The sequence below is a fragment of the Camelus dromedarius genome, chromosome 8 (genome assembly GCF_036321535.1).
Source record: "Camelus dromedarius isolate mCamDro1 chromosome 8, mCamDro1.pat, whole genome shotgun sequence".
Classification (NCBI taxonomy): Eukaryota; Metazoa; Chordata; class Mammalia; order Artiodactyla; family Camelidae; genus Camelus; species Camelus dromedarius.
Window position 1 is genome coordinate 53,063,208 of NC_087443.1, and position 27,531 is coordinate 53,090,738.

Below are 27,531 nucleotides of genomic sequence, written 5' to 3' on the forward strand. Positions count from 1 at the left end.
GAGGCTATGCCCTGAGGGGAGTTCAGGATGGAGACAGACTGGAAGAATTCTGTGCCTTGGATCTGACCCTAGATAGTTAAGATGCATATCTAAGAAATAATTTCAGTGAGCCCAGAATCTTACATCTCCCCAAGCATAGAAAAGCACTAAGATCATTAACTTGAGATGTCTGTTCTTTGGGATTAGCAGTAATCGTTTGATATTAGACTACCTATTTATCCCCCCCCCCCCCCAGCAAAAAGTCCTATATATCCTGGCTCCTCCCTTATCTCTTCAGAGTAATTCTTCAGAGCTCTCTGAGAGGCTGTCTCTGGGGCTATAGTCCTCAGAAAGATCTCTGAATAAAACTTAACTCACAACTTTTAGGCTGTATGTTTTTCTTCAGACAACACTTCCATACTCATTTGTTTGTTCAGTTCTTATGAAGGACCAACTAAGTCGAAGCTACTGCACTTGGGTGCTGTGAGGGTTAGAGGAATAATGAGACACAGCCACTGGCCGCCGTGGGCTTTCCTTTTGCCAGGATAGATGTTCTGGAAGCAAGGAGATGAGCCAGGGACCAGTGTACCAGTTGGCTAAGAGGAAATGAGGTCTGAACTGGCAAGTGGCAGAGATCATTGAGCTGAGGAAATAAATGTGCCTGATGAAGTAGGTGACAATGTCTAGACTGAGAAAAGAGAGGAGCCACAGAGGACTCTGGGTACTCCTGGCTGGGTGGCTGGGACAACAGAGAGGCTGTGAACAGCAAAAGCACTTCATGAGGAGAGCAGGTATGAGGTCAGGGAGGAAAGGCTGAGTTTGAGCTCAGTCACGGTAAGTCTGAGGTGCCTGCCGAACATAAAGGTGAAGGTTTCTGGTGGGGAATGGGGAATAATCATCATGATAGTTTCTTTTCTCTTTTGTTTTACCTGAGATGTAGTTGACCTATAGCATCATGTAAGTTTAAGGTGTATGATGTGTTGACTGGATACACTGCATGTTGCAATCTGAGTCATCGTAGTGTTTCTTATTATTAACCCTCAGGTGCCGGGGCTGTCGGCTGCATGCACTGGTTTAGGGGTCACGCTTTGCTGAAAGTGGAAGTTGAAGCTTCCCTTCCACTGAGGTGAGGTTTGGTGAATCACTGAGGGAGCCTAGGGAAGAGCCGCAGAGCCCCAGGGAAGGCCAAGGCCTGTGTTTACAGTGTGAGAGGAAGAGACAGAGCAGGCTGATGAGACACCTGAGGCCCGGGAGAGAGATCAGAACACTGAGTTGGGTGCGGGCCGAGAAAGGTAGGGACCCCAGGTCAGGAAGGGGGGTCTACCACGGAGAAGGATGGAGAGAACAATGGCTGGGGACGTTAGGGGACCTCAGTGACTTTTGAGAGCAGCATGGAGGAGGAGGGAGCCAATTCTGAGGTGCTGAGGAGAGAGGAGGGGGAGACAGAGGGAGAGGTTTGGAAGTGGAGGCAGGGGTGTGGCATCCCCTTGTGAAAACAAAATTTGAATCTTCATAGCAGGACAGGAGGTGGTGCGAGAGCCTACAACAATAGCCTCACGGAAAGGGGTGCTGTGCCCACTTCTCAGAGGACCTGAGACAGCGGACCCGCAGGCCACATCACTCAGAGGACATCCAGACAGTGAGTGTGACCCCATCCCCAGGTACCTACACTACTGGAGATTTAAGTAATTGATCCCAAGTGTACATTGATTTTACTCATTGCAAGGACAGTTTCTTAGAGAAGAGTATCCCCAGTGCAAGCCTTACCCAAGTAGTCATCCAGAGAAAACTTGTCATTATCCCATATCTGGATGATCAGTCTGGGCGGGACCCGAAATTCAGTTTGGTCAATACTCCAGAAATGCTCCTGAAATGCCAAGAGGGACAGACAAACCAAATGACACCAATTACCAGACCCTTAAAACCCTCCCCTTGGGCTCCTGGAAACCCTGATATTAAGTCACGGGGCCACCTCTCTGCTTTGCAGCCCAACTCGAAACCCATCCCTTTGGCCACCCCTCCACCCCATGTGTACATAAGGCAGTTGGGCTCCCCAGGAAATCTCAAGACCACCAGATGGGTGACAAAAAGGATGTCCCAGGCAATTCCCAAACAGAAGGTTTCCTGCCATGTTCCTATCAGTGTGACTTCCTGCTCCCACTCCTGGGGGAGTAATTATGTCTCCTGTCCTGAAGACTATGGCCTGCTTAGATTATCCTCCCAAAGCCAAGCTATCCTAGGCCAGACCACAATATCCCCTACTGGGGTGTTACTTCTGCTCAGCAACCTTCCGCCCACCCCACAGACTTCCCCCTCAACAGGGTATCTGAGCACACTCATTCCACGTGGGGGTGAGGAGACTGGGGCCCTGACTTCACTCTTTTATCAGTGCGGATTTAAAATGTTCTGGCATTTTTGGCTTTTGAAAAATATTGGGTTTTACATACTGTGGTCAACTAAGACCCTCAAATCCCTCATCCTAGAATTAGGTGGAGGGAGGATGGGGTAAGGGTCCTCTAAGTTCTTACCTCTGGTCCCTGCCTCTGCCCAGACAATATCAGCCAAGGATAAGGACACGTCCACAGCCTAATTACACCTAAGTTCCTCTGGCCCCAGAGAAAGAATTCCCCCAGTGCTTCATGAATTTGAAGGATGATTGTTGGGTTATTTCTGGTTTTTCAGATGAACATCCCAGGAATGTTCCCCTTTGCAAGGCTCAGAGGGTCTGGCTGTCACGCTGAGAAGCCCACTCTGCTATGGTCCGGCCCTGCCTGACCGTCCTGTGTGGGCTCCTGCTCCAAGGACCAGTCTGGGTACTGGGAGGTCCAGCTCTAGATGTGGGTAAATAGGAAAGGTAACTTTACCTGAAGGCCAACCTGACCCCCAACCCCTCACTTTCCCCTGGTTGTCTCATCATCTGAAAGTGTGCAAGGTTCAGCGTCAAGTTGAGCCTGTCTCTAGAAAGTGCCCTTTGAAAGCATTCATCTCACTTGGACAGAAAACGTGCTTACTATAACAGCGTCAGCACTGAGTAGGGCCAGCAGGGGGGTAAGGCCTGGCCAGATGGGACATGAGGGGGGTGTATATATATATATACATATATTTTTTTTTTAACACCTTTATTGTGGTATGGCTCCTGTACAGTAAACTACACATATTTCAGATGTACAATGTGATAGATTTTGATTGATGTATACACCAATGAAACCACCACCACAATCAAGATAGGTAACATTTCCATCACTCCCCAACAGGTGCAGTTTCTGAATTCCCAATTTATCCCTTCCCACCTCCTTCAGACCCTGGTAACCATAAGTTTGTTCCCTATGTGAGTCTATTTCTGTTTTGTAAATGAGTTCATTTGTGTCCATTTTTTAGATTCCACATATAAGTGATATCATATGACATTTTTCTTTCTCTTTCTAGATTACTTCACTCAGAATTACGATCTCCAGGTACAACCATGTTGCTGCAAATGGTATTATTTTATTCCTTTTTATGGCTGAATAGTGCTCCATTGTATAAATATACCACATCTTCTTTAGTCATCTGTTGATGGACATTTGGGTTGTTTCCATGTCTTGGCTATTGTAAATAGTGCTTCTACGAACACTGGAGAGTATGTGTCTCTTTGAATTGTATTTTTCTCCAGATATATGCGGAGGAGTGGAAATTGCTGGATCACACGGTAAGTCTATTTTAGTTTTTTAAGGAACATCCATACTGTCCTCCATAGTAGCTGCACCAATTTACATTGCCACCAACAGAGTAGTGGGGTTCCTTTTTCTCCACACCCTCTACAGCATTTATCATTTGAAGACTTTTTCATGATGGCCATTCTGATTGGTGTGAGGTGATATTGTAATTTTGATTTGCATTTCTCTAACAATTAGTGATGTTGAGCATCTTTTCATGTGCTTGTTGGCCATCTGCCTGTCTTCTTTGGAGAGATGTCTATTTAGCTCTTCTCCTCATTTTTTGATTGGGTTGGTTGGTTTTTTGGTTTATTTGTTTGTTTTGATATTAAGGTGTATGAGCTGTTTGTATATTTTGGAAACTAGTCCTGTGTCAGTCACATCATTTGCAAATATTTTCTTCCATTCTGTAGGTCTTTTAGTTTTGTTGATGGTATCCTTAGCTGTGCAAAAGCTTTTAAGTTTAGTTAGATCCCATTTGTTTATTTTTGCTTTTATTTCCAATACTCTAGGAGCTGGTTCAAAAATATATTGCTGTGATTTTTGTCCAGGAGTGTCCTACCTATGTTTTCCTCTAGGAGTTTTATAGTATTTGGTCTTACATTTAAGTCTTTAATCCATTTTGAGTTTATTTTTGTATATGATGTTAGAGAATGTTCTAGTTTCGGTCTTTTACAGGTAGCTGTCCAGTTTTTCCCAGCACCTCTAACTGAAGAGACTGTCTTTTCTCCATTGTATATTCTTGCCTCCTTTGTTGTAGATTGACCGTAAGTGTATGGGTTTATTTCTGGACTTTCTATCCTGTTACATTGATCTATGTGTCTGTTTTTATGCCAGTACCATATTATTTTGACTTCTGTGGCTTTGTAGTATAGTCTGAAGTCAAGGAGTGTAATTCCTCCAGCTCTGTTCTTCTTTTTCAAGATTATTTTGGCTATTCAGGGTCTTTTGTGTTTCCACACGAATTTTAACATTTTTTTGTTCCAGCTCTGTGAAAAATGTTATTGGTAATTTGATAGGGATTGCACTGAATCTGTATATTGCCTTGGGTCATTTGGCCACTTCAACAATATTGATTCTTCCAATCCAAGAACATGGTGTATCTTTCCATTTGTTTATGTCGTCTTCAGTTTCTTTCATCAATGTCTTACAGTTTATAGGTCTTTTGTCTCCTTAGGTAGGTTTATTCCTAGGTATTTTATTCTTTTTGGAGCAATGGTGAATGGCATTGTTTCCTTAATTTCTTTTTCTGCTATTTCATTGTAAGTGTATAGAAATGCAGCTGATTTCTGTATATTAATTTTGTATCCTGCAATTTACCAAATTCATTGATGAGTTCTAATAGTTCTCTGGTCACTTCTTTAGGGTTTTCTATGTGTAGTATTATGTCATCTGCAAACAGTGACAGTTTTACTTCTTCGTTTCCAATTTGGATTCCTTTTAGTTCTTTTTATTCTCTGATTGCTATGGCTAGGACTTCCAAAACTATGTTGAATAAAATTGGCGAAAGTGGGCATCCTTGTCTTCTTCCTGATCTTAGCGGAAATGCTTTCAGCTTTTTCCCATTAAGTATGATGTTAGTTGTGGGTCTATCATATATGGCCTTTATCATGTTGAAGTATGTTCCATCTACGCCCACTTTCTGGAGAGTTTTCATCACAAATGGATGTTGAATTTTATCAAAAGCTTTTTCTGCATCGATTAAGATGACCATATGGTTTTTATTCTTCACTTTGTTAATGTGGTGTATCACATTGATTGATTTGTGGATACTGAAAAATACTTGCATCCCTGGATAAATCCCACCTGATCATGGTGTATGATTCTTTTAGTGCATTGTTGGAGTTGATTTGCTAGAATTTGTTGATTTTTGCATCTATATTCATAAGTGATATTGCCCTATAATTTTCTTTTTGTGATATCTTTGTCTGGTTTTGGTATCAGGATGATGATGGCCTCATAGAATGAGTTTGGAAGTATTCCTTCCTCTGCAATTGTTAGGAATAGTTTCAGAAAGGAGAGGTGTTAACTCTTCTCTAAATGTTTGGTAGAATTCCCTTGTGAAGCTGTCTCATCTTGGACTTTTGTTTTTGGGAGTTTTTAAATTATTGATTGAATTTCAGTTCTGGTAATTTGTCTATTCATATTGTCTATTTCTTCCTGGTTCAGTTTTGGCAAATTGTACTGTTCTAAGAAGTTGTCCATTTCTTTCACAATTGTCCTTTTTGTTGGTGTATAGCTGCTCATAGTAGCCTCTTATGGTTCCTTGTATTTCTGTGAATTCGGTTATAGCTTTTTTTCATTTCTGATTTTATTAATTTGGGCCCTCCCTTTTTTCTTGCTGAGTCTGACTAAAGGTTTATCAATTTTATTTATCTTTTCAAAGAACCCGCTTTTAGTTTCATAGATCTTTTCTATTTTTTTAAGTCTCTATTTCATTTATTTCTGCTCTGATCTTTGATTTCTTTTCTTCCACTAACTTTGGGTTTTGTTTGTTCTTCTTTCTCTGGCTGCTTTAGGTGTCAGGTTAGGTTGTTTACTCAAGATTTTTCTTGTTTCCTGAGGTAGGCATCCCTATAAACTTCCCTCTTAAAACTGCTTTTGCTGCATCCCAGAGGTTTTGGATCATTGTGTTTTCATTTGCCTCAAAATATTTTTTGATTTCCTCTTTGATTTCTTCACTGAGCCATTGGCTGTTTAATAGCATATTGTTTAGCTTCCACATGTTTGCAGTTTTTGCAGTTTTTTTCCTTGTAGTTGATTTCTAACCTTATAGTGTTGTGGGAAGAAAAAATGCTTGGTGTTATTTCAGTTTTCCTAAATTTATTGAGGCTAGCTTTGTGGGCCAGTATGTGGTCGATTCTGGAGAATGTTCTATGTGCCCTTGAGAAGAATATGTATTTTGTTGCTTTCAGATGGATATTAAGTCCGTCTAGTCTAATATGTTATTTAGGGCCTGTATTTCCATATTGATATTCTGTCTGGATGATCTGTCCATTTGATATAAGCGGGGTGTTAAGGTCCCCCACTATTATTGTGTATTGTCTATTTCTCCTTTTATGTCTGTTAACAATTGTCTTATGTATTGAGGTGCTCCTATGTTGGGTACATATGTATTTACAATTGTTACATCTTCCTGGATTGATCCCTTGAGCATTACGTAGTGTCCTGCTTTGCCTATTTTAACAGTCTTTATTTTAAAACCCATTTTGTCTGATATAAGTATTGTTACTCCAGCTTTGTTTGATTTCTGTTTACATGGAATATCTTTTTCCATCCCCTTACTTTCAGCCTGCACGTGTCTCTGCTCTGAAGTGGGTCTCTTGTAGACAGTGTACCCATTCAGCCAGTCTGTCTTTTGGTTGGAGCATTTAATCCATTTACATTTAAGGTAATTTAAGGTAATTATTGATACGTATGTTCTTATTGCCATTTTGTTCATTGCTTTGGGTTTGTTTTTGTAGGTCTTTTTTTTTTCCTTTTTCTCTTTGTTCTCTTTTCTTGTGGTTTGATGACTAGAGAAGTTCCTTTAACATTTGTTGTAAAGCTGGTTTGGTAGTGCTGAATTCTTTTAGCTTTTGTTTATCTGTGAAGCTTTCAATTTCTCCATCAAATCTGAATGAGAGCCTTGATGGATAGAGTGTTCTTGATTGTAAGTAGTTCCCTTTCATTACTTTAAATATATCATGCCACTCCCTCTGGCCTGTAGAGTTTCTGCTGAAAAATCAGCTGATGACCTATGGGAGTTCCCGTGTATGTTATTTGTTGCTTTTCTCTTGTTAATTTTAGTATTTTTTTCCTTATCCTTAGTTTTTGTCAATTTGATGACTATGTACCTTAGTGTGCTCCTCTTTGAGTTGATCTCTGCACTTCCTGGACTTGGGTGGCTGTTTCCTTTCCCAAGTTAGGGAAGTTTTCAGTTATTATCTCTTCAAAAATTTTCTCAGGTCCTTTCTCTCTCTCTTCTCTTTCTGGGACCCCTATAACATGAGTATTAGTGCACTTCATGTTGTCCTAGAATGCTCTTAAACTATCTTCATTTCTTTTCATTCTTTTTTCTTTTTTCTGTTCTGCAGTAGTGACTTCCACTAATCTGTCTTCTAGCTCACTGACTTGTTAGTCTATTCTTGGCTCCTTCTGGTATGTTATTCATTTCAGTAATTTTATTCTTCAACTCTGCTTGGGTAATCTTTATATTTTCCAACTCTTTGCTAAAAACTTAGCTCTCTACATCTATACTCCTCTTGAGTTCTCTGAACATCTCCATGAGTACTTTAAACTCCTTCTCAGATAAATTGCCTATCTCCTCATCACTTATTTCTTCTTTTGGGGTTTTATCTTGTGCCTTGCCCTGGAAGATATTCCTCTGCCACCTCATATCGTCTGTCTTTGTATTTTTAGGTAGTTTACTTACATTTCTCAACCTTGGAGAGGTGGCCCTCTGTGGGAGACGTCCTATGCGTCCCAGCAGTACACTCCTCTCTTGTCACCCAAGGGCCAGGGTGCAGCAGGCCCCAGTGTAGAGTCTGGCCTGCATTTGTGGATTCCTTCCATAGGCTTTGGGGTTGTTTTCTTATTTCTGGTATCTGCCCCCCTCCATGAATGAGGCTAGACTAGAGGCTTATGCAGGTTTCCTGGCAGGAGGATTCAGTGCTTGCCCACTGCTTGGTGAAGGTTCGTCCTGGACCTCTGGTGGTAGGGGCGTGGTAGAGGTGTTTGTCCACTGATGCGTGTGGCTGCATTTCCACTCAGTATGTTGTTTGGCCTGAGGCTTCCCAGCACTTAAGCCTGCAGGCTGTTGAGTGGGGCTAGATCTTGGTGCTAATGATCCTATCAAGACGTCAGCCTCCAGGAAAGCTCATGTAGATGAACACTCCCAGAATGTCTGCTACCAGCTTTTATGTCCCCAAGGTGAGCCAGAGCTGTCCCCTACCTCCTCAGGAGACCTTCCAAAGCCAGCAAGGAGTCCTGGCCTGGGTTCCTGTGGAATCACTGCCTCTACCCTTGGGCCTGGCACACAAGAGATTCTGTGTACACTTCCCAAAAGAATGAAGTCTCTGTTTTCCCCAGTGCCATGGGGCTCCTGGAGTTAAGTCCTGCTGGCTTTCAAAACCAGATGTCCTAGGGCCTCCTCCTCCCAATGCCAGAACCCCAGGCTGGGGACCCTGACGTGGGGCTCAGGACTGTCACTCTTGTGGGAGGGCCTCTGTGACTTAATTATTCTTCAGCTTGTGGGTCGCCCACCTTGGAGGTATGGGGCCTGATTATATCGTGAGCACAACCATCCTACCATCGTGTTGTGGTTCCCTCTTTATGTTTCCAGTTGAAGATGGTCTTTTTTGCTAGGTTCTAGTGTTTTTTTTGTGGGGTTTTTTTTGATAGTTTTTTAGCAGTCAGTTGTGGTTTTGTTGTGGTAGCACAGAGAGGCAAGCTCATGGTCCTGCTACTCCTCCATCTTGACTGGAAATCCTTGAGGTGGGTATATTTTGATCAGGTGTGGGGTGTGGGGTGAGATGGTGCCAGGCAGAGCTAGGGAGAGTTTATAGAATACGGACAAGGAGGGATGGGGTGAGGGCCTATAAAAGAAATCTGCTATTATTACCTGCCCAGGTTTTAGGCCCCCTTTCTGGGATGAAAGCAGCCAGACTGTCCTTAAAGATTCATGCAATTTGGGAAGAACCAACTCTATCCCTCTTGCACCAGTCAGAGCACTACATCCCTGGGCAACATTGGTTGGTTCAGAGACAGGCCTGTGACCTCGAACAGGCAGACTCTGGGGCCCAATTTCCAGAGCCTGGTTAGTGCCTTCAGGGATTTGTCCTCCCTCTGCTGAGAGGCAGGATGTAAGCTAGGGCTGCTGGCAGCCATTCTGCCTCCACCAGGGAATGAGGCCCATGGAAGAAAGCCAGCAGAGGAGCAGAGAAAGTGAGAGCGGTTTCTAAAGACATTGGTTCAGCCTGGGATCCAGGCGTTCCTTAAGCCAGCCAACCCTGGACTTGTTAATAATGTGAGCCCATAAATCACCTTTTTGGTATAAGCCAGTTTGAGTTGAGTTCTATAAGTGAGAGTCTGACAAATTAAGACCAGGAGGGCCCTGAACCCTCATGGATGTGCTTCTGAAGGAAGCAAGGCAGATGCTCAGGGTTAAAATGGCAGGTAAAAGGGAAACTTCACCTACTGTAGTGTTTCCCCTCTGGTTAATGAGTCCAGCAGTGCTGCTTATCAGTGGAAGAAAGTGGTCTCCCCGTAACATAAACATATACGTAGGTTGTTGTAAATATTGATACAAGACCCCCACATCTACCTTTTACCAGATTCCTCTGCCTGCTGCCCGCCTGTTGGGGGGAAGAAAAGTTGTGCTCCTTACACCCCTAACCACACAAATAGCTGCCATAGCTGTGTGACCCTGCGTAAGTATCTACACCCCGGGGGTCTCCAAGTCCCCATCTGTACCAAGAGGGAGATGGCCCCATGACCTTGGAGGCACTGAGCAGCTCTGACCTCTTCTGAGTGCCTGTGTTAAGTGTGCCACCATTCCCCACTGGCATATTTCAGAGCTTACCTTTTTAGCAACGATGCAGAGTTGTTCAGCTGGGAGGTAGTCAAATGGGAAGACAAACCTCCAGTTAAAATTCCCTTCGCCATCCAAGGACCTGTAATGGACATCTGTTTTCTGTTTGTTTTCTTCATTGCCAGGAATCCAGCTGAAAAGCAGAAGCAAATAGACTTAGCTTCGTGTGATTGAGAAGTAATCTAGCCGCAAAATTGTGCAGTGATTAGAAGAGTCAAGGGCAGGAGAATTAATGCACTTTTCTTGGGCAGGTTCCAGTTATCTATGGAGCTAGGGGGTGATTTATGGAGGGGAGGCACTCCATTGCCTCCAACACAGGTTGTAGCCAAATAAAATATAATTCCTCTAAAACCAAAGCAGGAAACCCTTTAGACTTCAGTTAACAGGGATAAGGTGAAATTTTCTGGAAAATATCAACAACTGGGCTGCTATTTTGGGAACGCTGAAGCTTGCTGGCTATGACTGTAGTCTCCCTGACTATATAACTCATCCGTGTCTGTCATCACTGCTGATAGGCTCAATGAATATGGGTTAGTTCAAAATTTTAGCATTTCCTTTTCCATATTTTACTTAAGCAAACAGGCATGACTTAAGTAATCTTACAGCTTCCTTTTTAAATTATTCCTCAATTTGATCACATTAATGAGACTAGCAAGGGAGATGTAAGCTGCTACTTCTATATGCGTATCTATAAAAATTCATATCCACCAGCAATGTAACATCTTCACTTTTGACATCTGTAAAGTTGCTTTTGGCCTGTGCCTGGCATACAGTAGATGGGTTGAAGGGGTGCATGAATGAACGTGGCTGGGAGGAAGTGTTGTCACATCTACCTGCTATGGGGAAGGCTCTTGGTTTGGAACCAGAGAAATACGAGATTTTAGACTAGAAAAGTGGAGGAATGCATGGTTCTCAACACTGACTGCACATTAGAGTCACTGGAATCAGCTGGGGAGCTTTTAGAGATAATGACGTCAGGACCCCACGGGGAGAGACTCTCGGTAGGAGGCCAGTCTGGCTGTGAATTTACTCTTCCATTGACTCTCAGCCTCATCTCCCATGTGTAAAATGAGGTTAATGATATGTGCTCTCTTCAGATGGTCCACACGAGGACAGAATGAGAAGGCCGGGGTGGGAAGGGGGAAATCCTTAAGTCACGTTTACGACCGTCGCTATGAACCAGGTCAGGTATGTAACATGACTTATTTTATTCTTCCCAACTGTGTAACTATCTCCATTTCACAGATGAGGAAACTGAGGTTCACAAAGGATCTGCATCTCACACAGCTAGCAACAGACAGAAGTAAGTATAACCCCTAGGCCTGCCTGACTCCAAAGTCCAGGACTATCACTCTGCTCAAAGGACCATGGATTCTAGAAAGTCATGTGCTGACATTAGATCCTATTTTTGGTAGTGGTATTAATACCAATCAACTACAGTAGTTTTACTTTTTCGTAGTCAATTAACTACCCAGAGAACTTTAGTTGAGTCTTTCTGACAATTAACTTTTAAGCTCTTGAACTAACTCCCTGAAGAGAGTCCACACTCTTTGGCAAGGACCTTGGTAGCTTCACCTCCTGGTCCATCCCCAGATGTCACCATCACCCTCCCCCAGATCGCTTACCCCTGTAGCTCTTCCCTCCCTTTTTTCATGAATCTTTTTCATATTTTAATTGGAAAACAAGTTAAACAACTACTCTAAGTGTATGTATTTGTGTACTTACCGGGTGTTACCTACAAAGCCATACCTACAAGTGTAGTGCATTATTCATCTTTTCACAAATAGTATTTAGATTTTCATTCCAAATAGAATATGCTACTTTAGATTGTGCTTTATTCTTTTGATTACTGGAGTTTTCTCTCCGTCCAGTATTACTTGAATTTGTTTCTCTGGAAAAAAAATGCTTATGATACTCAAATAAATTTGCATATATATAATTAGCTGGAATTAGTTTTCCTTGGGGAATGGTAATAAGATCCTGAAATGAGAAATAATGAAGAACTTAATGAACCATTCCCTGTTTAGACTGAACCTAAATAACAGTAATTATGTCTTTACCAAAGTTTTGATTGAAGGCCACTTGGGATCCTAAGTGAAACTTTGTCCTCACTTTATGAATATATTAAATTTCAACAAGTCTTATCTTTTACATATCAAGGAACCAAACTCAATCCATGTGAAGTGGTAATATACTATCTAAATTTTCCATAGTATGATGGTTAATTTGATGGGTCAGTGTGACTGGCCGTGGGATGCCCAGATTAAACATTATTTCTGGGTGTGTCTACGAGGATGTTTCTGGGTAAGACTAGAATGTGAATGGGCAGGCTCAGTAAAGTCGATGGCCCTCTCCAGTGTGGGTAGGCATCATCCCATCTGTTGAGGGCCTGAATACAACAAAAGGCAGAGAAAGAAGGAATTCACTCCCTTTTTTTTCTGCCTCATTGTTTGAACTGGGATATCTCATTTCATCTTCCCCTGACCTCAGACTGAATTACACAAGTAACAGCATAACGAGCACCTATGACACTTCACACCCTGGAGGCAGGCACTCGGGAAATGATGGTGGAATCAATGATTTTAAAGATTCTGCTCATGTTTCCTTTTTTTCTGTGGACCTGAGCCGCTGGTAATAAAATCTAAAATCCCTAGAAAAAGAAATTTTGGAAGCTCTACTTTTGTTTATAGAGCTAGTTATTCAAGGTCTCAAAAAGGATTTAAAATGAACTATATGACTAAAAAGGCTCAGAAATAACAAGTCTGCTTAACAAACTGAACAAAACCCGCTTTCTTAGAAGAGAAGCAGAGAAACACTGAGCAGTTCTGATCGGCATGAGATGCCTCCACTTATAAACAACGTTCACGTGGGTTTCTTTCTTTCCTGTTCTTTCTCCCTTCGTCTCCCTGGAGCTCCCTAAACAAACTGCATTAACGAGATAAAACAGCTTCGAGCAGCCAAGATCCTAGAGTGGACACCTTCAGTCATGAAAGAGAGCCTGTTTTGTTCTGAGTGTGTCAAAGACTCGCGCGCCGGCCTCACCCTTTGACGTAGATGTCGCTCATTTCCTCCCCTGTGATGCTCTTCTCGTCCAGGACAACATCCTTTGTGTTCCAGATGATCACACGCAGGTAGTACCTGAAAGGAGCACATTTAGAAGGTTCCTTTTTCCTCTGGTCCTGACCCAAGACCCCAGGACAATACAGCAGGGTCTCAAGATTACTTACTTTTTGGCTTTCCGGGGGGTGATGTTGAAAGGAGGGCCTGGTGGCCCCAAACTCTTGGGGAAAACATCCACCCACATCTGAAGTTTCCCCTAGATCATTCAAAAATGAAAAGAGGAAGTTATGTGATGGGTGGTAGAGGCTACAATTTTCTTTCATATTTCTTAGGCGAGACTAGTTCTTTGGGTCTCCTAATTTATTAGTCCATATGGACAGCAAAAAAAAAAAGGAGTAAAAGAGTGAAGCAAGACGAATCTTATACCGTCAGTGTCACTCAGACCATCCACCCCATTCTCTCCCAGGGGTCTCCGATGGAGGTGCGTGCCCACCTGTATCATAGTCTGAGTCTTCCCACTGCTAACACCACACATACACACACCCTCTTACAACAACTTTCTCTCAGAACAGTTTTCATCCTGTCCCTCTATCGATCATCGCATTGTCTACTTGATACCAGTCCCAGTATTGTGACACCCAAGGGTTTCTCTACTTACCTCCAGACAGAAAGCCAATATAATGCAAAAAGGTATTTAATTTTTTAAAATAAAGAATTAACAGCATGGCACTTTCAAAGGAGAGACTCAGACAATGACAAGAACATGACAGTTCCCCCAAGATGGGGGCTCCCACCAAGGGGGAGGGTGAAAGTCTGGACTGACAGCTGTGCTGCCATCTTGGTGAGGCCCCTCTCAGGTCTCTGACTGCCCTAGACCAGGCCCATCTATCTGACTGGAGTACTCTTCCAGACAGGCGAGGAATGCCATTACTAAACTATCAACCATACGATCCAACTTAAAATTCCCCAAACTGTCTTTCTTTGGATGTTTTGTAGACTCTGCCTTCATGACAAAAACAGACTGGTCTTTAAGTAGGTTGCCAAGGAAACCACTCGATTGGCTTCCTAATGCACTGTGATCAAAATGAATTAACTGGAGCTCTTGAAAAGGGATTATATTTTACCATGATCCTGACTCTTTTCCAGCTAATCTCTAGGGCTCAAGGTTCTACAATACATCAAGCACGCTGCAGAAATCAGGCACCCAGGTGTCCCCTAAGATCCAGCTACAGTCTGTTCAAAGTGGCAGGCAGAGGTGGTGGGAGGATTGGCGACTTCCCAGGGAGAAATCTTCCTCGCTTTGTAATTTCTTAAAACTACTCATTTGAGGGGTGGGAGGGGAGAGAGGAGGATAAATGGGCTCTCTGGGGGAAGGGAGAAGAAATGAAAACATGGAACAGAGTAAGAGTGAGTGACAGAATAACCCAGTAAGCCCAGGCCCATTGTCGACCATGGTTCTGCTCTCAGCGTCAACAATATTTGCATCTATTAGATTAACATTTCTTAAAGTGTGATTTCCTAACCATGTACATCAGAACCTCTCCAGGTTCTCTGCAGGCACGGATGGCCTGGGAATCTTCACTAGAACAAGCTTCCACACAGATTATTTTGTCATGTTCCATGTCTCCCCTTGCCTCTCTGGGAATGGCTCCTCCCACAGGGTCCCTGTGATGAGCCATCCTGTGACCTGTGCCCCTGCTCTCCTGGCTAGAGCCGAGTGGTCCAGTGGTGGACAAAGGGGCCAAGTTGGGACAACCAATCCTTTCCACATTTGGAAGAAGATGAGGCTACATTATAACATAAGCTCAGAAAGTGTCCACAATACTGTGACACAGGGGAAGGTGACGATTGCAGGAAGAGTGCAGGCTAAAGTGGGCTCAGAAACAGACAAGAGGCAGGGAGACCCTGGTCCACGTCTGTTCTGAGTCATGGTCACTCTGCTGTCTGGGCTGACTGAGTTACCTGAAGATCCTTACAATAAATTCCCGTTTGGGATGAAGCTAATCTGAGTTTCATTTGTATTTCTTTTGTATCTAAAAGTGTTCAAAAGCATTACAAGAGGCAAGCCCATGTCAGCTACTGCCGCCGCGTCTGGCAGAGAGCCTTTTACCTGGGAGATGTTGGGCTGAAAGGTGCTATGCAGGGTCCTTGTTTCCACGTGTTCAGGGACCAGCCCCTGAGTCCTGAGGATGTGAAGGGCTAGGCACTCCTCGGGGGCCCCAAGGTGCTGGTGCAGGATTTTGTTGGCTTCTGCAATAGAAAAGGACAGGGAGACAGGGATGGGCTTCTGGGACCAGTTCAACCAGATCGCCTTGAGGGCTTTGCACCACTTCACCCCAGACTTTGCAAAGCTGGGCAGGCTGTGCCATTGTGCAAACTTCAGCTTATGAAAGTGCTGTCGATAGAAACAGTTCCTGACCAGGGGCCCTGCCCCAGCCAGGCTCATACCTGACTTGTGGGCTGCTAGCAAAGGGACCGGAACACACTAGAATGTGTGAGAGCAGCCCCTATTTACTCACGGCCAGACTCTGTGTCCCAGTCTCCCCTGCAGTTAGGGGTGGCCATGCAACCAAGCTAGGCTAGAACATAACGCAGGCGGAAGTAACGTGTGCGTCTCTTCAAGCCCCGGCCCATAAAACCCTCTCATGTAGGAGTCCCTGTGTGCCTTTCTCTTCCAGATGCAGAAGAAAACGTCCTGAAGATGGCAGAGCAAAAGATGGAAGGACCAGGTTCACGAGGCATTACTTGGAAGAGGGCACTCACCTATAGGAATACCTGTTTTGAATTTATGAGAAATAAACCTCTATTGTGTTAAGCCACTGAAATTTGTTGTTGGGGTGTTGTTCGACTGTTGGGGGTACCCTTCTCCATGAGGCCGTGCTGCTTGCCAGTCTATTCTCAATCCCTTTTGCAGGTGCTCACGTTACAGCGACATCAGCATTTCTTAAACATCTAATTATCCCTGATACTGACTAGGTCCTCTTTGGATAGAAAGACAAATAGTTTCTTAGCATGTCAAGAATAAACAGTCAAGTGTCAGGAAGCACTTGCATTCCCATGTGTGTCTTTGCCCAGCTTTCTCCGAGTATCCTGGGCACCCTCAGAGTCAGCCCTATTGCCAGCCCCTCCAGGAGGCCCTCTTCCCTGTCAAACACCAAATCACGCCATAGCTTCTATGCTCTATTAAGCTTATTTCAGTCTTTGTCCTAACGCAGCTAGCTGTCTGTGTGTCAGGACAGACTGTACTAAAACTTACTGCTTGGGAGAGAGCAAGACCCCCAGCTCGGACGTGAGCCAGCTGTGAACTTAGCAGAGTCTTCAAACCAACCCCCAGCATCCCTGAGCCTTCTTGGAGAAGGGCTGGAAGAATGACAGAATAAACCTGGAAGAGACGTTCCTGCACTACTATCTGAGCACTTTAGAGCTAATTATGCACGACATGGAACGTAGTTAATTATTAGAACTTTGTGTTCAAAGCTCAAATGGCTGTGACCTAAAAAGGTCAAGTGAAACACAAGGCAGACAAGAAAATGTGTCCACTCTGACGTTGACATGACAGCCAAACTCTGCTATAATGGGGCTTTTGTTAGATGGTCATGTGTGCGGAATCCCCTATGGTATTAAGGTGCCACTCTGCCCACCCACCTCCCCAGCGCAAACCCAGGAGTATAAATGGGTTGCTATACCTTGTAACCAGCTTGCAGTCCATGGCAATGTGCTTACCAAATTCATCCAGGCTGTAGTCTCGTCCTCCATATCTGATTCTGTTTCCATCTTCGGAAAGGATGGGTGGTGGGAAGCCTTTGAATCTGGCTACGTTTTGAAGCAGTTGTGTTGGTTTCAGTTGATCTCGCCAGGTATTTACTCCAGAACTGTGAATACCCCACACCCCAAGTTACCACAGGGTACACAGGTTTTTCTGGGCTTCACACCCACATACTTAGAGGCACTGTCATGTAACGGGGGGGGGGGGCAGGGAATATGCTCTACACATCGGCTTTTGCCTAGAAATCTATTTAGGATTTAGAGACCTAAAATCCACGATTATTTTGGCCTCAGCCAATTGATCCTCCCCCAAACCCCAGTTCCCTCCTCTGTAAAAAATGAGGAGTTTGAGATCACCATAATCATAAGAGGCTAACTTATAAACTAGAAATCACAGGCTGTATCTCATTGGATACCACAGAAAGACACTGTTCAGCACTCAGGGAAAGGGCGCACCACAAAATCCATCAGTTTGGAGGGAGGAGCAGGGAATCCCGGTTTCCAAAGGGCAGGGAATTCCTGCCATCAAGCATTGCCAGCGCTCAGTCCCTGGCATCAAGGAGGGGAAGCTCAAAGAATGGGGGAGGAGGGACTGGTTCTCCAAGTCCTGCTACCTGAGCCATCCCCACGGAGCTCTGCTCTGCTCCAGGGGCCAGCACTTTACAGACACCGATGTGAATGGCGCCCCCAGGAGTTGGGCAGTGCTACGGCTCTGATTCTCCCTAAGATAATTCTGAGATAACAGTATCTACCTGACTCAAAGGAGCAGTGTCTCAATGAAGACAGGCACTGAAGTGGAGCACCAGAGCTTCCCCGGGGATTAACTGCCTGCATTTATGCCCAAAGCCACTTACACACAGTACTGCTCGGGAATGCCGCAGTGGGACCCAAACCGGGAAAGGAATCGATTTTCCAGGTCAATAATTGTCTCTCCTACTTTTTCATCACGGGTAAAGGTGTCGTAATCATAGACAGAAATTTTCAGATCTTTTTCCTGAGGTAAGTAGCAGCTCAGTTCATACATTCTAAATAAACAAACAAATGCATGGTTAGTAATAAAAACAGATTATATACTTGCTCAGGAGGAGATCCAGGGCTTTACATGCCTAAGCGTGAGTCCCAGCTTTGCTGCTTACTAGCTGTGGGACCCCAGGCCAGCTACTTAACCTCTCCATGCTCAGTTTTCTCATCTGTAAAATGGTGATAACAGTCCCTACCACTCCATGTTGTTATAAGGGTCAAGAATGTATAGAAAAGGTGAAGATATGTATAGAAAGCATTTGGCATGGGTGCGTTGCTTAAAACCCAGTAGTTATGATTATGTTGGTGATAATAAATTATAAATAAAATATTAATCATTATAGCTTTATTAACATTATTATCACACAAGCCTATTAACTGGGCACCTGGGCTTCTCTACCCAGCTGGGAGATTAGTAAGACATAAACACCCTGACTTATAGCCCCTTATCTGTGCCCCTATGTTCCTTCCTCTGCCTTGACAGAGACCACTACTCCATGGAACATCCCAGACTCACCCCACAAGAGCATGGGGGGCAAGAGATGGGAATGAAAGCTGTGAGGTTCAAGCTGCCAAGAAGGCTCCCTCCTGATGGGTGGGTTTGATTCTGTATTTGCATACAGAGGGGTGGGTTCCATAGTAGGTGCTCAATAAACTTTGTGGACAGAAAACTGAAAGGCCTCTCGCATCTCTCCTCTCTCCCTGTGCCTCTGCCCCTCCTCCTGTCACTCTGTTGTATGGACTGGTTCTTGCCCGAAAAGCCAGGAACATTAATCCCTTGAGCAGAAGAAGGGTGTGTGTCAGTGGGGCTCTGGAGAGAAGCTTCCAGGGTATCTCCTAGATAAATCTCAGCGACTTCTCTAGGCCGCTGCAGCCAGGCGGGGGCCTGTGGAGGAAGGCAGCACAGGAGAGAAGGTGCTTGAATCATGCCCACACCTGCCCCCAAATTCCATTACTGGATTCCAAGGGACAGTTATATGTGTCCCTTGAGAAAAAGAATTCTTTGGTCAAATAAGGTTGAGAACCACTTCTTTTGGCCTTCCTCTGGGCAAACCAAAGGCTCTGAAAAGTCCTGCAGTTACCTTTTTTAACCCATGAGCCCTGGTTTGATGAAGGAATATGTTTTTCCTTGGAACACTGATTAGCATCTTCTGGCAGACTGACGCTGCACTAAATGTGATGCGGAGGATACCAGGATGTGCTAACAATATGCTGAACAGTGTTCGAGCAGGAAGAAAGGCTGCCCCTTCCTGAAATCCTGTCCCAGGATCCCTGAGGGTCTCCGCTGAGAAGAAAGTCACCCTGTAAGACTGAGGCCAGGGACTGGCCATCTGAGGGTGCAGAGCCAGCATCCCCTTGGCTCCACCCTGCTGCGTGAGGCGAAGTCTGCATGGACGCCAGACGGGGATTGGCTGAATGGATGCTGACAGCATCACTTCCTCCGGGGTTGCTCTAAGCAAGACTTTTCCTGCCACTTAATTAAGCCTGTGCTTGGCTCCTCTGAGAGGAGCGACCCAGACAGGGCTGCCTTTCTCCCATAAAAGCTGGCTTTCCCTGCTTCCCTGTCTCCCTCGTACGGAGTCCTCCTTCCTGCCCTGCATGCCTTTTCCTGTCTAGACCTCAGGGCTGGATCAGCGGAAGAAAAGGAAAATGATCATGTTGCTGTGCCAGAGGATTACTTCCACTGCCTGGTCCCGGGGTGTTCCGCACAGAGCAGGGGTGTGTGTGCGCGCGTGTGCGTGTGTGTGCGCGTGTGTGCGCGCACATGTGTGTGTGTATGCACAGGCACACACACGCATGCACACTCAAGAGAGGGAAGGAATGTGTAAGGGTACAATCAACAGACACGACTGGAGAAGAAATGGATGGGCAGGATAAAGCCAGAAATTAAAACACAGCCACACGTCAAATAACAAAATGTTCTCCCTCTCGGCAGGGTTCTGGGGAAAAATAATGCTGTTCTTACCAATGGTTTGTACAAACAACATTTTTCTACAGGTGATGGCTTGGCCATGAATATGAGCATTACCAGGGGTGGTGGAAAAGCTCGAGGCTGGATCAGGAATTTTTATGTAAGTCTTGGCTGCGCTGTGTACCAGCTCCGTGGACCCAGCGCTGGTGCCATTTCCCTCACCTGCCAAGTGGGGCTGCAATGCCCTGCCCTGCCTGCAGCTGGGTTTGACCCTGAGGTGAAAATCAGACGGTGGCACTGCCCAGAGTGTAGTGTGGCAACCGCACCAATTCTGGGGTCAGGTGGCCTGAGCCTAGGTCCTGGCCCTGCTTCTCACCAGCTAGTGCACTGGGCGCTGATTCTCTCTGTGCCTCAGTTTCCTCTGTTGTCACATGGAGCCCCCCAGAGTTGTGAGGTTTTTGAGAAGTTCCATATAAATGGCTCAGCATAGTGTGTGCATGCAGGAAAAGCTCAGCAAATAGCAGCAATTACTAAATGTCAAGGCAGCTTATAGCCAGAAAAAGCCGGTCCTCTTTAGAGGTCACTCGGGTTTGCCTTCCCCTTGAGACGGTGCTGATGGGCTCCGGGTAACAGTCCAGAAACAAGCATATAGCGGCAATGATGAAGGCCATGATGCTATTTTAAAAATCTCAGGGAACAGAAGACAGAGGGAGCAGGGCATCTGACCCCCTCACTTTCTGCCCCTCTTTAGTTCTGGTAACAGAGTCAACACTGGCTCAAAACGTAGCAAAGCATCTCAGAAAACGGCTCAAACAGGGTCAGGGAGTGAGAACCTCCGTGTCCCGGCCTGTGCTTCCCACCTAGAACCACCACCTGACCGGCCTCCTGGGCCTGTCCCAGCCCCGCCCCCAGGTCTCAGAGCAAACCTCCCAGCCTTGCTTTCATTTTCTTCAGGGCACATTTAGCTTCCACAAAATTCTTTGTGCATTTATGTACTTCTTACCTGCCCCAGTGGCTTGACATTTGTCTAGTTCACAGCCACAGAGTTTCAGGGCCCAGGACACTTTCTGAGCCTGGCACACAGCGCATCCTGAGCCGAGAGGCCGTGAAGAAATGAACCACAGAAAAACATGAGGAGACGTGCGTTACCTGCCGAACACCGGGTTGATCGTGTTGGCGATGTAGTGGTCTCGGTCTTCGATTACCTTTTTGCCCAGTGTTATTTTTATATAAGGGTCACACTGTGGGGACAAGACAGACGACACGTTATGTCACCTTGGGGTGCCAGTTTGAGTCCGTTTCTGGGACAAGCTCAGGTGAGCCTCACTCTCGCCTGCACGCGGATGGGAAGGGGTGGCCTGAGACCAGGTCTGGGCAAGGCTCCCCCAGGCGCCCCGCAGCCAGCGGGACTTTGGAGAAGCCATGTGGGGCAAAGAGGCCACGGCGGGAAAGCAGTGACAGAGCAGTTCTCCGAGGTCACATCTGTAAAATGAGAAGGACGAACCAGAGGCTCCCAAACCCCTTCAGGCTCTGAGGTAAATCCCTGTTGGGACAATCCTCCTGAACAGATTGTCTGGATGCAGTATCTTTCCCCTGCATGAGATAACAGACGCCCAAATAGAAAGAGCATGACAATTACTCCGCTGATGCCTGTAATTACCCTGCTACAGGAGAAGGCCCCACACCCAGACTCTTACCAGGCCATTGTTGTCCTGGGGCTGGAGCTCTAAGCCTCGAACAATGTAAATCCTAACCGTGCATTCCTGTGGGACGCTGTCAGGTAATTCCCGAAACTGCCGGGGAGGGGCCGGCACGCTGGGGTCATCCGACAGGGAGTAGATTCTGAAGGAGCCCTGGGAGAGACACACACAGATGGACTCGCAGGGCCCTGGGGCGCCGGTGCCGAGGGCTCCGGGGCAGTGCCCTGCTCCCCCAGGACCTGCGCGACAGCCACGAGGGCTGTGGGACTGGGTGATGGACAGCCGCCTTTAACCACGTTGTGCTTGCGTGTTGCCAGTAGGGAAAGTAAATGATGAAGTAATTACTTAATAGATCACAGGGGAGAAGAAAGGGCAGGGCAGAAGCAGGGAGGCCAGACAAGAATGTAGGCAAGACGTGGCGGTGGCTTGGACCAGTATGATGGCAAAGGAGATGGTGAGGAGTGAAATTCTGCACAGTTTTTGAAGATAAGAAGAAAAATGATTATTTTTAAACCCAATAAAGTATTAAGGATGATTTCCCTTTTCTTGCATCACCCCCTAGGAACCCCCTCCCACTTCCAGGCAAATATGTGTTCATCCTTCAGGTCTCAGCTGAAAAGTCACTTCTTCCGGGAAGCCTCCCTGACTGCCCCTGGGATGGGTGTGTTTCCTACATGCTCTCTTCTAACCCTGCTCTCACCCCTGTCACCGCACTGACCTCTGCGTTATAATTGAATTACTTATTGTCTATATTCTTCACTAGACTGTGAGCTTCCTGAGGTTGGGAAATAGTTCTTGTTCATCACTGCGTCTCCAGGACCTAACACAGGGCTGGGGATGAAGCAGGGACACAATACATGTTTTGTGGATGAGTGAGCCATCAGGCCAGCTGGGGCGTAAACTGGTTTATCTTGAAACCAGTTTACATGCAAGAGGAAACACTAAAGCTGGATTCAGAACGTGTGGGTTTTATTTCTAGCTACTTTCATTCCATAACAGCACGAAGCAAGCACCTACCATGTACCAGGAACTAAGGACCCAAAAATGAACTCAAGGAATCCAATCTGGCACAGGGATTTTAAATAGGTTTGACTCTCACACCAGCTTGGTGGGCAGCTGTAAGGAGAAGGATTTTGAGAGAGCAGGTGTAGGGGGAAATGGTCTGATCAGTTAGCAATGTCTGCTATTGGAAAGGATTAGCAGCATGTCTGCCACGGACCTGCCAACTGTGGTCGGAGGAGGGGCACTCATGAAAGCAGACACTTATGATGTGAAAGGTGCTCTAATACCAGCAGGGACCAGACCTGTGGGGACCTGGAGCAGGAGTGAGTCACTCTGCCAGGAGCGACCAGGGAGCACTTCACAAAGCATGTGCCATCAGAGCCGGCACTTGAAAGAATGAGGAGTTCATTAGACCACAGAGAAGGAAGGAAGGGCACTAGGGAATGAAGAAGAGCTTGTCCCAAGGCTCCGAGTTGTGAGAGGACAGGGTATGTCTGGGGCTGGGCGAGGGTGTGGTGACACAGGAGACAAGTCACCTGTGAAAGACTGGCTCCACCCTAGGAAGGAGTTGAGACTTGACCCAGTAGAAACCCAAGCCATGCCTTTAAGCCACAGAGAAACAAGATCAGATGTGGTTGCATGGAGGATGGACTGGTGTACGGACGAGAAAGGTGGTGAGGACAGTCAATTGGGACAGCAATGGTCCTGCTGAAGCCTGGGAGTGGGCAGGGGACAAGGGGAGGGGAACAGAGCTCGGAGAGGCTGACTCAGCAGGATTCAAGACTGGTAGGCATGAGCAGGGTGATAGATAGTGAGAATGGCTTTGAGTGCTCTGCCCCCACCCTGTTGCCCTTTTCCTTGTCAGCATCTTCTAGCATCCTCCAGATACCAGAGGAAATGTCCCTGACCAGAGGTAAACATCCTTTATGTTATAAGCCATACCCTTATGTTATCCTAGGTCTACCAAGAAAATAGAGGTGGATTTTAAATAGGGCAAACACACACATTTTACTCACCTTAAACTCTCCTACCACCGAAGGGTCTTCATTCTCATCTGATTTGCCTCGATACAGCTTGAAAGTATCGGAGAAGTCTGTCAGGCCCTCGAATTCTGGTACGTCCTCTAGTTCACAATCGTAAATCTGAAAACCATCCAGACATTCTTAATTTCTCAGTAAAATACAGGTAGAGTCTAAAAATCAAAAAGACTGACAAGACCCAGTGGGCATGAAGATGTGGCTGGAGGAGCTGGAACCCCCACATGGCTGGTGGGAGAGCAGGACACCAGAGCTTTTGGAAGAGTGTCTTATGGAGTCACACATCCATCTATTCTCTGATGCAGAAGCTGCATTCCTATGTATTCATCCAAGAGGCATGAAAATATATCCACGTGGTACAAAAATGTCCACAGCAGCTTCATCATCAGGAGAATGGATAAAACTGTGGTATATCCATACAATGGAATACAACTCAGCAATTAAAAGGGACAAACTACTGCTACACAAGACCATGTGATGGATCTCAAAACTACTGTGTTGGACTAAAGAAGCCACACACACACACACAAATACATATTGTGTGAGTCCCTTTATGTGAAGTATGGAAACAGGCAAAACCTATCTATGGTGACGAAATCTGACCAGTTGTCTCTGAAAGGGATGGCAGGTTGTGAGGAACTGACTGGAAAGGGATACAAAGGCATTTTCTGGGGGGATGGAAATGTCCTTTGCCTTGTTTTGGTAGTGGTTTGTATGGGTGTATATATGATCATCATAACTCACTGAATGGATTATGTTATTGGACGTTAATTATACTTTAGTAGAAAGCTAGAAGAGGAAACGGAGGAGGAAGGATGAGGAGGAGGAAAGGAAGGAAGGAAAGAGGCAGGGAGGGAGGATGCTCTGGGGGACTGATCCTCCAGACCAGTTTATTTCCCTAAATTAGTGGTCCCTTATATGCTGGTGCTTCTTAAGCTGCATGGAGATGTTACAACAATCACATGAAAGAATGTGGATTTTTTCCACTTTGATGGAGAAAATTATTTGAATGGCTTGATACTTCTCATTTTAAAGTCTAGTTTTCTCCCATGCGTTGTTCTAAAAATGGTAGCATTTGCTTTAGCATTTATTTCTTCTACTTAAGTACATTACAGTCAGAAAAACTGAATAAAGAATTAGAAAACTCAGCATTTTAACAGTGAGATCACCCATGGTCAGACCTGCCTAGCTCAATAGCTTGTCTTCCTCCTGGACACAGAGCTGTGATTGTACCCTGCACACGTGACTGGATCAACTTCTCAGCTAGTGAAAGCGATGCCCGTCTGCAGGACAGAATGAAGCTTGTTGATATTTCCTGTGGTTCTGCAAGAGGACCATGACTTCTAAGGTCTCCCTGGCTCAACCTGGACAATTGTTGGCCTAATTAGTGTGGTGCCAACCCAGTCCCAACCCTCTGCCAGATGTCCCCAAGCCCTAATGTGGTAGTCACGTAACCATAAATCAACTGCTGTCCTCAAGCCCCGGGAATCTTGGCGAAGCCAAAATCCCTGGCAACAGGGCTCGCCCGGAGGCCAGACGTGCTCCCGACCCCTCCCCTTCAGCACCCAGCATCTCTCGGACCTTTCGTTCTTTCACTGAGCTCTGCCTGTGGCCAGTTTTAATGGATGCTGAATTCCACCCATAGCAGCCCAGGCCGAGGTACCTTGAGTTTGGAATAGCCTTTCTGAAGATATTGTCCACATTTTTCATGTTCCCCTGTGGAAGCATAGAATTTACTCCACCAGTCAATGATTTCTTCCTCCTAAAGAAAGACACATCAAAATGGAAAAATCTTTCATCACGACCTGGATTTCCAGTCAATGCAGGAAAACCCATGTGTAACAGGTAAGAGAAACAGGTCCTTCGGAACCTGAAAGAGGCGAGATGACAGGACTTCTGTTTCCAAGCACAAAAGCATTCAGGATTCCCCTACCCAGAAGCTGGAGGTGAAATGGTCGTCCTTGGCCAGTGAAATGTGTTTGGCTTTAATGACCACAGCTGTACTAGAAGATTTTCTTACCTCCTGTAGATACGATCTATTCATTTGTCTGTTTTGACTTTTTTATCCTGTTGACTTGATATTTACATACACAAATAAATGAAAAACTCCAGTATGTGTTTACTATTTCATTCTCCAGTATATGTTTTCTAGTATTTTACTTCCTTATCCCCTTTAGCTGGCAATGCATTGCAAAACAGAGCTCACTAAGGTAAGAGTTGGAAAAACTGGTTCTAATTCAAGTTCTCTCCTTTACGTTATAAGCCATATCCTTATGTTACAAGCCACGTCAGACCAGGCACATTATTTAACATCCCTGAGCATCACTGTCTGGGCTAATAACACTGAATGGGCTAATAACACAACTTGTCTCCATCCATCTCAGAGGATTGTTCTGGACCTGAAATAAGATCATTAGCCGGGGAAAGGGGGTGGGAAGGGATAAATTTGGAAGTTTGAGATTTATAAGTGTTAGCCACTATATATAAAAATAGATTTAAAAAAAAAGTTTCTTCTGTATAGCACAGGGAACTACGTTCAATAGCTTGTAATAACCTTTAAAGAAAAAGAATGTGAAGATGAATATATGTACGTATATGCATGACTTGGACACTGTGCTGTACACCAGAAACTGACACATTGTAACTGACTGTACTTTAATTTTAAAAACTAAGATCATTAAGAGAAAGAGCTCTGAAAATTATAAAATGTGAAGCCAGACTAGGGAGGCATGATGGTTTGTTAGACCAGTGACTCCCAACCTATTCTTGGAGATTCTAATTCAGTCAGCCTAGGGTGACACCTGGGCATCCAACATGCTTTAAAAAGCTCCCCAGGCGACTGCAATGTGCAGCCAGTGTTGAGAACCTCTGGTAGTTCTCTGGTTGCGCAGAAGAGACAGCATAATAGAATCACTAGTGGAACATTCTCAAGCTGCAGAAGGCTGCAGTTTATAGACGTCTACTGTAAATTCCACTCAGATTTATAGCAAGAATAGATCCACATCAGACCCACCCTTGCTTATTTTAATCTACCGGGGAAATACTGATGTTGCCCAAAGTACAGAGTGTCACCTGCAACATAGCCTCCTATTCTGTCTGGAGGGGAGGAAGAAGGAACCACTCCACTCAAGGAAAGTTAACTCTTATCTGTGTATAGCATAAATCTCTTTACACATACACCACAGTTATGTCCCCTTTATGGGTCGGGAACACAACCCTGGATTTAAAAACAATTATTTTTACCTATCAGCTCTAGGCAGCAAATACATGAACCTTAAATCTAGCAAAGCATCTAGGACAGTTACCTTTTCTGTTAGCTGCTCATCGCATACGTGGCAGGAAGAAGGCAAACCATGTGCGGGTCACATGGAGATGGAGACCCCACAGCATTAGGTTGAAAGAGAAAGAGAGGAGGAGACATTAGTTTTCATGCCTGCCTTGTATCATCAACATTTTAGTGGATTATTTAAATTATTCAATATAGTCTTATAATTAAACACACCTTATTGGTTTCTTCTCTGAAAATGTGCAAAAGAGTTACGAACAGTATTAAAGTGAAAGGTTTGGAGGTATGTCCCACATCCTGCCCATGTTCCCACGTCTTCATGGGGTTAGACAATCCGTTCACCAGCACCGTGATCACATGGAGGTGGGGTGTGGTGGGGGTGGGGGGTACAGTTGCCCATCTTCCTGCCCCAAACCTTTCATTCCAGTTAGCTTCTAAAAGTGTATTCCCAACTTGGTCTCATTCTCATCCCTTCAAAACGCCCGTCACTAGGTGTCTATGTCT

At 45.2% G+C, this 27,531-nt stretch overlaps 1 protein-coding gene and 1 long non-coding RNA gene across 5 annotated transcripts in view; one reads left to right on the forward strand and one right to left on the reverse strand.

Moving 5' to 3' along the window:
* The window catches only part of MYOF (myoferlin), a 148,149-nt gene that overhangs the window by 7,221 nt on the left and 113,397 nt on the right, over positions 1-27,531 (reverse strand). For all 4 annotated transcript variants that reach the window (XM_031461393.2, XM_031461392.2, XM_010974292.3 and 1 more), the window contains 12 exons: positions 27,047-27,058; positions 25,405-25,503; positions 23,721-23,846; positions 21,700-21,855; positions 21,152-21,243; positions 17,925-18,095; positions 17,029-17,177; positions 15,416-15,555; positions 13,473-13,561; positions 13,288-13,383; positions 10,237-10,378; positions 1,747-1,846 (listed from right to left, as the gene is read on the reverse strand). In XM_031461393.2, coding sequence (XP_031317253.2) covers positions 1,747-1,846; positions 10,237-10,378; positions 13,288-13,383; positions 13,473-13,561; positions 15,416-15,555; positions 17,029-17,177; positions 17,925-18,095; positions 21,152-21,243; positions 21,700-21,855; positions 23,721-23,846; positions 25,405-25,503; positions 27,047-27,058 — 1,372 coding nt within the window. The remainder of the gene's footprint in view (positions 1-1,746; positions 1,847-10,236; positions 10,379-13,287; positions 13,384-13,472; positions 13,562-15,415; positions 15,556-17,028; positions 17,178-17,924; positions 18,096-21,151; positions 21,244-21,699; positions 21,856-23,720; positions 23,847-25,404; positions 25,504-27,046; positions 27,059-27,531) is intronic.
* Positions 9,843-13,291, forward strand: LOC135321828 (uncharacterized). Its single transcript, XR_010381957.1, has 3 exons — positions 9,843-10,084; positions 11,491-11,548; positions 13,158-13,291. It is a non-coding gene; the product is annotated as an uncharacterized LOC135321828 (long non-coding RNA).